Below are 11702 nucleotides of genomic sequence, written 5' to 3' on the forward strand. Positions count from 1 at the left end.
TACTTTATTCAGATGTCTGAAGGCAGTCTAAAAAAGAGATTTCATAATTATCTTTGAAGAAGGATGAAACATATTCTTTTGAGCTTTGATAAGAGTACCAGTGTGTCTCAGGGTTGCAAATGCACACATATACATTAAGCTTTAATGAAGAAGCCTTCTTCATTAAAGCTCATCCGCTGTTGTTTTCCATTAAAATAGACATCTAAGCTTGACTATGAAAAGATATAAATGGATCAGTCAACAAAGATCCAAATGAAAAACTGACAAATGGACTGTTAGCTTGACATAGGGAAGTCCTGGCGTGCTGGAAATGGTGTTTGTTTCCCTGATAAATCTTTATGTTTGCCTTGTGTTCATGTTTGACGTGAATGGACTAAACAGTGGAGTGTTTGTTAATATAGTTTATCTTCTGAATAACAGCCCTTGAAGGACTGGAGCCTCCTCGTGTGGCAGCACCTCCGCCTATAAAAAAGTGTTTAGCCTGCGGAGGTGATGGATGGTGATGACCTGTGTGAGTGTAGCAGACCAGTGGGTGGCCACGCTGACGGCAGGCCTGTTTTCTTTACAGCAGCATCTGTATTTATAAAGAGTCACTTGTCAGACAAACCAGCTTATCAGTCAGTCAATGTTTCATTATGTTCCAAAATAAAGTCATTTCTTAAGATTAAAAGTACACAGTGTGCAGAGTTTTGCCGATGTAGTTTGATGTGGTTTTCTATTTTATTGCAATATGTTTTTCTGTAAGGGCTGTCCCAAATATAATTCTAAAAGCTTAAGTGAGAAATATTAAAATATATTAATTGTTTCAAACCGGAAGTTGGGTTGCCCCTTCCACTTCAGCGCTATCCCTTTTGAAAATTACTAAATAATAATTCATTTTGATTGTGTACGATGAATAATGTTGGATTAGTATAACAAAAATAAAATGTAACTAAAAAACAGAACTAAATAAATGAAGCATTAAAAAAGAAACGTATTTGGATTACCGTGGCAACAGTTGAAGCCTGGGTCAGCCCTATTTTTTGAATATTTTAATCCTGAATATATACAAATTTGGAAGAATTATTATAATAATATGATGCTTAATTTTTTAAGCTGACTCTGGTTTATTATTTACTTTCTCTACCCTGAACCCTGCAGCCACTTTTTCTCCACTCTGTTTTCTTTGTCTGCATTTTAAAATGATCGGCCTTGAAATGTCCGTCTCAAGGTTACTCAAAGCGACAGACATATCGAGTCAGAATTTGGACAAAAAAAACCTCTTTAAGCTCGGCCTGACAGCAGCGTAGCGTGTTTGTTATATCTTAGTTGATCCTGCAAAATCTGCCCACTCTATCCTCACCCTGTGTTTTTATGCAAATGAGAAGCAGGAAGACCTCAGGCAATCACTCAGGTCTGCTAACAAATGCTTTTATATATTGTAAGTTATCCTGTTTTTCTTGTGATTCAATCAGTAAATCATGAATACTTCATTGAAATCTTGTTCGTAGTGCATTTGCATAAAATGTGCTAAACAGTGGGGTTCAGTATCACAGCAGGAGAGCAGAATTATCTCTCTCCTGCAAACTGTTCTAAGCAACTACAAACAAAGAACAAACTTTGTATTGCAAAACATTTATTGTTTAATTTGCAACACATTGGGTTACTGCTGCACTGCAGATACACGCTTTACAACATCAGGAGGATACGTCCCCTTCTGACCCAGAAAGCGACACAACTCATCTCACGCCTAGACTACTGCAACTCCCTCCTGGCTGGTCTACCTGCATGTGCCATCGACCTCTGCAGCTCATCCAGAATGCAGCGGCTCGTCTGGTCTTCAACCTTCCTAAATTCTCCCACACCACGCCGCTCCTCCGCTCCCTTCACTGGCTTCCAGTAACTGCTAGAAACCACTTCAAGACGATGGTACTTGCGTACCATGCTGTGAATGGATCTGGCCCTTCCTACATCCAGGACATGGTTAAACCGTACAGCACGTGCACTCCGCTCTGCATCAGCCAAACAGCTCGCTGCACCCGCACTGCGAGGGGGACCCAAGTTCCCATCAGCAAAAACACGTGGGTTTGTCATTGACATCAGGACAGCAGAAAGCTTACACATCTCCCGGCGCAGACTGAAAACTCATCTCTTTAGACTCCACTTCGAGCGATAGAATTACTAACAAAGCACTTATATACTAATAAAGGACTGACTTATCTAAAGCCAGTTGAGTAGCACTTGAAATGTTTGGCTCTATGAAACCTGATGTACTTATATGATTCTGTTTTCTTCAAGTTTGTATCTTCTTGGTCGAATGCACTTATTGTAAGTCGCTTTGGATAAAAGCGTCAGCTAAATGTAATGTACCGGTAACAGCACCCGTTCTGTCCTCTGTCCTCTTTGCGCCCCATGTCTCCGCCAGACACTAATGCACTGAAAAGGTCACTTGGGAACTCTTTGTTGCCTCTGCCAATGAAGCGTTCTTTGTACTCGCAAGCTTTTTCTGCAGCATCTTTCACTTTTTTCTGTCCATCCTAACTCAAAAATAGTTTAATCCACCAATTCAGGACTTCAAGGAACAAAACCCCAGTCAATATTTGGCTTTCCCAGGCACATTTAAAAGAAAAGAGGAGGCAGAGAAAGTTAAAAGTGAGGGACAGTGCTGGCTCTGACTCAGGGACTAAAAGTTTGCAGCAGAGTACTGCATGAAAGTGGCTGAATCAGCAGGGGGACTGTGAGCTGATAAATATTTCAAAATAAAACTATGACTGGATTCTTGTTTTCACTGCTCAATATCCCATGAATATTTGTCTATTTGTTAAATATGAATGAATGACACCAGGCAGTCGCCCTGCTGCAGAACCTCATTTCAGCTGTTTGTATTATGTCTCTTTATTCCAGTAACCACATTTTTGACAGCTGGAGTTATTTTTTAAATTCGAGTCCTGAATGGGAATGCTTTTTATTTAGCGATGGCAGCAGGCAGTAAGAGCTTTTACATGTTTGTGGTGAGTAATGGGGGTAAAAAATAAGGCATCCAAAAGGCCAGATCTGGAATTCTGACTGAGGCAAGAGAACTGTCAGACTGGATCAACTTCTTTAAAACTGTTAGTCAAAAAGAACAGATTTTTATTTGAATGTGTATGCAAGTGTGCGGACCCTTTTAGACCATACTACTGTGTGATAGTGAGTAAAAGCTGATAAAAGTCTTAATTACTGCAACCAACTAATGCCCAGTCCTGAAATCCATTTGATTACATCCATATAAGACCTCAAGATATCTCAATTAATCCACTTACCGGTACTGCTTATCAGCTGTGCCCCCATGACACACCTCAGGTATCCCACCAAGTTTAACTCCAGCTCTTCCAGATTATCGATATTTGCTCGGGTGGGAGCGTCAGTACCGGTAATTTCGAGGTCTTTCTAGTACACATCCGGACATCCAGCATTCTCAGCGTTCCACTGATTAGCCGGTTCACTCCACTTAGACCCCGCTAATCACATTCATCATGGATGAGAAGCCTGATCTATCGGAGATTAGATCAGTCAACACTCATCTGTGAAGAAGAAGTGATTTCTGCAAAGCAGACCTTCCACATGAGAGGATTTGCACTTTGTGGCGAAAAGGAATTCATTTCCAACATGGAATAGGTTTGATATTAACATTAAAACAAAAAACGATCTGAGAATATTAGTCCAAGTTATCATTATTCATGCTTTATGCTTCATCATTTTTCTCAGTCAAGTGCTATGTTCAAAATATGACCTCATTGATTGTTGCAGCAGAGTGCAGTCTGCTTTTCAAACTAGTTGATATCATATCAGATTTGTTTCTGCTTCTGTTTCTAAATGTTGCGTGACATGGCTCTTATTCTTCTCTGCCTGGATGTGGAGTTACACCCCAGGTCCTTTTGGGGATTTATTTGTCATTTATGCCTTCTGGATATTTTGTATTTGCTTTTGTTTTCCTCAGTCATCATGTGTGGATTGGATACTCTATCACAGGAGTCTCCCTTATGCAGTTTTTGCAGTGCCATTTATCTTAAAAATATTTCCTTATATTTGTAACCCACATAATGCTTTATTTTTGTATGTATGTCTTTCAGTTTTCTCAAATTCTGCTTTATATTAATACATTCTATGCCTCTTTTGTATAATGTGTATTAAAAAAAGGATAAACACCCAGGCCTTTGTTATTTGTTTAACATGTTGGAAGCAGTACTATTCAAATGTTGGCATTTAAAGTAAGAATAAATACATATTTGTATTAGAGCGACAGTACTAGGGAGCAGCTGCTTCTTGTTTTGTTTCTCTGTTCAGGTCTTACAACATTGTTGCTATTCGAATTGTCTTTCATTGAAAATAATCAAAGGCATATTTTTTTTTTTTTTTAGTTAAAACAAAAGACGGGAAATCAGCCCGGCTCCTCAGGTCTGCCAAAATGATTTCCAGCACTGATATAATCATAACCATATGTTCCTGCCCCTGGACATATTGTATTCAGCTTCTTAAAGAGCATAATTCATTCTCAAAATCGAGTTTCAGTCTTCTGAGGCAGCTGAATCATTTCTTGTGTACCTCGTATTTCAGCTGTATTATCTCCACGTCAATGCAAGTGCACACAGTTTCATCATTCCGGATATTTATTTACAGCCCTGTCTCAATATTTTAACCTAGCGATGGTTGATAAATAACTCTTTATTCTTCCTTTTTTCCCACTACTTCTGAGCAGACCTCCCCCAACCTGCCACGAGAGACCGCCCTCCGGGTTGTAAGACGGTGTTTGTCGGCGGCGTGCCGGAGAACTCCAACGAGCAGCTCATCGTGGAGGTCTTCGGGCAGTGTGGGGAAATCGTCGCCATACGCAAAAGCAAGAAGAACTTCTGCCACATCAGATTTGCTGAAGAGTTCACTGTGGACAAGGCTCTTTTCCTGTCGGGTGAGCTGTCATAACTGCTAACCTTGTTGTGAAAGTGTTAATTGTTACGATATTTCATTGTATTTGTGTCAGTTGCACTTAGACTTACGGCCCGTCCACACACAGGCATGAAAAAAATCTTGAAAAATCTTGATGCTGGGCGTGTCTGAAGGTTGGCGATTTCACGCGCCCAAGGCGACCAACAACCAATCAGGAATCGCCCAGGAATCTCCCGCCCGCCCCAGGCATACAAAGCAATTCAATGTTAAAACGAAGTAAACTGGATATAAACTCCCCAAACAGGTGAAAACCTACCAGTTTCACCAACTGTCTCTGCCACCTCCCTCCATGCCTGGTTCCTCCGGTTTAGGTCCAGGTAGGTGAACAGAGAACAGTCGTAAAGGACCGGGACATTTCCTACAGCGATGATTAATTTATCCTCCATTTTATGACATATGGAAAAGACCTGCGGTATCTACATACACGCGGTTTCATTGGCTAGCGCTTGTACTGGCGGGATTTGCATAAACGGGATTTGATTGGCTGATGCCAGCTTCGAAAGCATCGGGAGCATCAAAAGTTGAACATTGCTCAACTTTTGATGCTCACGATGCTTGCAAAGCCATGCTCCGCTCCCCACAATGCAGTTCGGCGAAGATTAAAAATCTTCTACGCCATTCAAGTGAATGGGCGAAGCTTTGAAAGATTTTTTTCATGCCTGTGTGTGGACGGGCCGTTAATGTCAAGCAAGAACACATGGAGGCACACAGTAGGCCCCGGGTAGGAAAACTTCCATTTATTTTCCCATAAACACTGTTATGTGACATTCAGTCATAGCACTCGGCTGGTGGGCAAAAGATCAACCGCACCATATATCATCTGGTTCCTTGATTTAAATAAAACTATAGATACAATGGAGGCTTATATATAGTCTCCCAAGGTGTGTTTTTGTTAGAAATCTCCAACCATGTCTGTTGCTGACTGTAACAGCTTTAAAATCCAGTTAGAGAAATCCATTGAGAAATTATTTTACAATTTGAAGCGTAAATGAATTCACATTTTGAATGAATAATGCCTCGAAACGAAAACGCATTTAAAGTACAAGAATGCGGCTCATTAATCATATTATTGGGAGCTGGTGAAATAATTAAAACTGTTGGCTTTAAATCATTAAATTATTCACAGAAAAAAGACAAACCTCTTCCCATCTGTGTGGGCCTCACTATAGGAAAGGACACTCACAGGTCAAACACAGCCTAGAGGCTCACAAAACAGAAATTATAAATGACCATTAGGTAAAAAAAAAAGCATCTGGACTAACCATGTGACGCCAGCTCATTGTTTCTTATCTAATCTTCATTTTTACAGCGGCTTCTTGAGCTGATAAGTCTTAAATTCTCTCTGTGCTGGCTGTGTATTTCTACTCTGAAAAACCTATTCAACCTATCAGTGGCTTCAGTTGCATTTTCCAGCATAAGTGTGTGTTCATGCATGTGCAAATGTGTGTGTGTGTTTTTTTTGTGGGAATTAGTTTGAATGAAAGGTCCTGGGATTTCTTCTGCCTCAGTTCTCACAGTGAGACGTGGGAGGCGAGGTCCATATATTAGCAAGATGACAGGGCTGTGTAGTTTTCCCATAAATAATACCCCACCCACACACACAAAAACACACACACACACACACACTGTGCAAACACAGTACCCAGCAATGACACTTCCTCTAGCAGCCCCAACACATTGACATCTCCTCCTTATGAAATATTGAAGCTGTGGTTGATTGGGAGCCTGAAGCAGAGAGACTGAAGTCGAAACCCCCATACTCTCGCTCATTTCTCTTCCTGTTTGCACTGGCATCTACCCCCCCCTTTCTCCTGTGATGAGTGTGTTGGGCCTCACAGTGGATCACACTGGGCATCATTACTGTGTCCGGCTACAGCACACACTCACAAATGTACCCAAACACCCTCTGATCATTTCAACCAATTAAATCACAAAATGGGCCTGATTTCACTTCAGATCCGCAACCAGCTATTAGTGAAAATTAAGTTAGGAGGAGAGTTTGAGGATGAGAAGGAAGTAGTGAGTATAAGAGGGAGTAATGAGGGATATTGGGTCCTTTCAGTGCCTCGAGAGCAGTAATTTATCTCCTCTAGTCCCCCTTGTGTATTGAGAAGTAGGATGCACGTTTGTACTCTAGGTAAATGGTGTCAAATGGAGGGATTACACATCAGGATAAAGAGAAAGGGTGGAGGCAGGTAGAGCCTGCTTAGTGGCATGAGTTTATCTATTGTTGTCTAAATACAGTTTGCTGAAGGTGACTCAAAATGACTCCCAACCAGAAAGAAACCCTACAGTAAAGCTCATGCATGAACCTTTTAGCCCTCCTGCTCCTTCTTTTCCTATTTTACTATTCAGTTGACTCCACGCCTCCAAGCATGTTTTCCAATTTGCATTAAAACCATGTATCGTGCCCATGATTTAACTTTTCATTTTCATGAGCAATCCAGAAGATGTAAGACTAGCTGATTATCACATAGAATATTTAATTAAAAACGATTGCCGTCAGGTGCAAATGGGAAGTGTGAAGTTGACAGCTGTCAAAAATGAAAGGCATTCAGGCGTGACGGTGCTTCAGTGGTCCTAAGGTAGAAACCACACAGCCGTGACTTCCTCAGTCTGAATCCAACTTGGGATCTTTGTCACATGTCACCCTTCTCTCCTCTCTTCTCTCTCTCTTTCTTCTTTCTTCTACTGTCAAATATCTCATAACAAGAATTAGATGCTCCAGCTATGATAACAGCTATGGTCAGGCAGCACTGCGTTGAGCTAAATGCTAACGTCAGTATGCTGCCATGCTCACAATGCTAATGCTAATATGTGGATGTTAAGTAGGTATATTGTTTGACATGTTTACTATTTGAGTTATTCTGGCACTGAAGGCCTTGTACATCTGAGTCGGAGGGTAATTGTCGTTTTTTTTTGTTGCCATTTGGTACTAAACTAAAGTGGTGGACAAATTAAAGGTTTTGATCTGATGATAGCGTTACATCACCAAAGATGATTACCATTACCATTCATCCTGGGGGGAACATGACTGTGCAGCACATTTCATGGAAATCTATTCAAATAGAAGCTCATAAATTTAACATTTAACACAAATGTCAACCCTTTGCTTGGGGGAAAGTCAGGGCATCACCAAAGTTGTCATATTGAATGTATACACCAAAATGTTGAAGCCACCCTAAGAGCTGCAAAAATGTAGTTAGTCAAAGTACATTTTTAAATATCATAGGCATTTACACAGCTGCAAAATGCACCGCACATTGTGAAAATGACATCAAACTGTCAGAGCAGACCAATTACTTCATTTTAATTTAGTTCCCTGCTGTCCCTTCTGCTTCTCTCAGCATATTTACTTTTCATATCTTCCACCTCCTTCTATATCCTTTATAGTTAATTACAACGCTTTTTTTTCCTGCTATAGGTTACCGTATCCGTTTGGGCTCCAGCACAGACAAAAAAGACTCGGGCCGCCTCCACGTGGACTTCGCCCAGGCCAGAGACGACCTGTACGAGTGGGAGTGTCACCAGCGCATGTTGGCCAGAGAGGAGAGGCACCGGCGCAAAATAGAGGACGATCTCTTCCGACCCCCCTCTCCTCCTCCCATAGTGCACTACTCCGACCATGAGAGCAGCCAGCTGGGAGACAAGATCAAAGGTTTGGCTAAATATAAAACATACACAGTAAAATATGTGCATGACATGAAAGCAAAAACATAGGTAACACATATCGAAGTAACACCTTTGAACATATAGTGGTATCTCAACCAGGCATTAATAAGTACAAGTAGTTTGGTATGTGTGTCCATTTGCAGGAAGCCACCCAATTTTAAGACAAAGCATTACAGGAAGTGTACTAAAAGCAGTTCTAACAAATGTGTTGATTAAAAAAGGCTGTAAACATAGTATATCAGTGTATCCTTCCCCCCGCCCATGCTCCTCTCCCTTATCTTGTCTCTTGTCCTCTCGTCTCGCTTCTTCCTCTCCATTTTCTCTTCTCCGCTGTGGTTTCCACGTCTTCTCAGCTTTCTGCTGACTTTCTGGCTGAATAAACCTGTTTCGCTAACGAGCAATGACACTTCCAGGTCTCAGTCACAGTTTCCCGATAACAAAATGGCTGTGACTTTCTGCCTCTTTGACATCTGCGTGCGTCTTTCTCGGCTCCCCCTCCCCTCGTCATGGTGTAAAGGAGTCTAACACAGCGTTGTTTCAGCCAAGGATTTGTTTCTGAAGACTGCAGGCTGCTGTTGTGAAAACACACATCCCGGTTATTTGCTGTAGATTTAGGTTTGACTCTTTTCCTGAATCTTCCACCCAGAGGAAAAGAGGTTTAGACATGTCAATGCCAGTTATACTCCTGTACTGTAAACCCAATGTTCATTTGTATGACGAGAAGCTCACAGCAGAGCATTTTACTTAGACCATTTTTGTATTTGTTACTTCTCTCATGTGTCGTTGAGGTCTGTGAAGGTGTTCTTTGTTACAGAGCATATGTCAGTCTGTACAGTTCTCCATTTTCCTTTCATCCAACAGCACAGATGGCTTTTTGTTCTCCTGTCCTTGTTCTCTCCACTTTACAGTAGATGTTTTATCTTTTTTCCGCATCACTTTGGCTTGATCAAATTAACCCAGACGTTACTTAGTCTACTTTTCACTCAACAGAATAAAAAGGGCTTTCTATCGCATGTATTTGAAGTGAACTTCATGTGCTTTTATGTTATTCTTCACATTGTTTTTTACGTTGTTCACAATTTACAGCCTTGGGTATAATGTATTGCTTACTTTTACACAGTTTTGTTTTCCTTTCTTCAAGTATCCTAGCACTGTTTTGATGTCTCCTTGTGTAGAACCTGACTCTTTATTTCTTTACCTCTTTGCTAGATGATGGCAAGTTTCCTGAAGCAGTGCATGTGCTGTTGACCTGGCTGGAGAGAGGAGAAGTCAACCGAAGGAACGCCAATAACTTCTACTCCATGATCCAGGCGTCCAACGGCCACATCCGCCGGCTGACGGGCGAGAAGAGTCAGCATGAGAAGGAGGTGGAAGAGGCCAAAGACAAGTTCAAGATCGCTCTAGCCGGCATAGTTGGTCAATGTGAGTCGGTTCTCAATCACACACACACTTGGATGCATAATTAAGTGTATACTCTATGTACTGTAAGTGTACAACATTGTTATCATTTTTGTATAAAGGTCAAATAAATAGATTATAAGTTAAAGTTTATTACTAGCATACACTTATCATACTCCTTGTTGTGCAGTATAAGTACAGGAGGAGGATAATAATCCATACTTGGCCAAGTTTCTGGTTCTGTGTAAGTTTCCTTATCATAGGAACACACACTACATAAACACACTGTAAGAATGTTTCTGCCTGAAGTTCACAATGCTGCAAATACGTAAGTATACGATTGTTCACAGCCCATCATCAACTCTCACACCATGCACAGACCATGTGTGCTCAGCATAGTAAGACACACATTGTGGATTTATAGGTTATTGAGTTAAAAAGGTGTCATGAAAGACATTTTGTTTAATGCTAGTTTGTTTTTGGGAGGATGGCTTCAAGGTAAGTTTAATGTATTTCCTAACAGTGTTATATGACTCTACATTTTGCATTCATCGTCCTGCTCATGTTACTTCCGAGATACAAATATCTGAAACATTAAAGAAAAAAGAATTCTGGTTCATGTGACCTTGGTGGAATATGTATTCATGTTTTCTTTCGATGAAAGTAGCCAAACACATTAATCGCATGAATACTGTGGAGGCCAAACATACACAGCAAATGCAGGCTTGGCTCATTCCAGCTGATGAAAGGCCAAAGGAAAAGCCTTCTTCTACCCACCTTTGACAGCCTAGGCTGTGCAGCTGCTGGTTAACACCATCGCCTGCGGCACTTTGTCTCCCTATATCCCACAACATTCATGTCAAATAGAACGTAAACATCTTTCAACATCAAGTGAAGTTCCCAGTTTTTGATTTCTGGATAAAATACATGCAGAAGACGATGGAAGGTGTATATTTGTATAAACCACACGGAGACAGAGGTTGTTGCTAGTGCTATCCATCCTCCACCATTTCAGCCCAAACAAACACTTTCCTATTCATGGCCCTGCCCTCCTCCTGCTGCATTGCTGGTCATATTAATGATATCACAGAGACTGGCCTCCTGTGAGGGCGTTTACAAGTCTGTTCATATCATATCAATTCGGCCAGTCTCGTTTATTTTTGTTGCCCTCCACTTATGTCTGTCTCTGATGGAGTACGTCACCTTTACAGGGCAAGTCGCACATATTGTCACTTAATCCCGATGATGTGTAGCCATGCCGATGGTTTTATGTGCCCTGGTTTTAAGTTAGAGGCCTCTCAGTCTTCTGCTGCTGCACTAATACGGAGGAGGAGCAGAGATTCCATTATTGGTGCTCGAAGCATTGAAGAAATACCTTTGAAAGGCTTTAAAAGCATCTTGGCCTTTCTAGAATAATATGTTATTTTTTTTAAGATAATCTGCAGAGTCTCTATTTGAACTTCTTTGTTGCATATAAGCTGACAAGCCTGAAATTCTGTCTGTAGCATCTCCTCTCTTCTCTGCCTTCACCATCGATCTGCTCCATCAAATTACAGGGTTCTGGGAAGATTTTATTGATCTCTGTACTGTTCACTCTCTCGCTCACTCTGCAAGCGCGCACACACACACACACTTAGTTGGTGGTGATATTGACTCCCCCCCCCCCCCCC

The 11702-nt window shown here is 41.2% G+C and overlaps 1 protein-coding gene across 1 annotated transcript in view; it reads left to right on the forward strand.

Annotated features, from left to right (window-relative positions):
* Positions 1–11702, forward strand: part of LOC104964524 (ecto-NOX disulfide-thiol exchanger 2-like) — a 40448-nt gene that overhangs the window by 19923 nt on the left and 8823 nt on the right. Inside the window, exons 3-5 of the mRNA XM_010793335.1 lie at positions 4718–4924; positions 8387–8620; positions 9844–10056. Of these exons, the coding sequence (XP_010791637.1) occupies positions 4718–4924; positions 8387–8620; positions 9844–10056 (654 nt within the window). The remainder of the gene's footprint in view (positions 1–4717; positions 4925–8386; positions 8621–9843; positions 10057–11702) is intronic.

The sequence above is a fragment of the Notothenia coriiceps genome, unplaced genomic scaffold, assembly GCF_000735185.1.
Source record: "Notothenia coriiceps isolate Sejong01 unplaced genomic scaffold, NC01 NC01_scaffold00037244, whole genome shotgun sequence".
In the NCBI taxonomy this organism is placed as follows: Eukaryota; Metazoa; Chordata; class Actinopteri; order Perciformes; family Nototheniidae; genus Notothenia; species Notothenia coriiceps.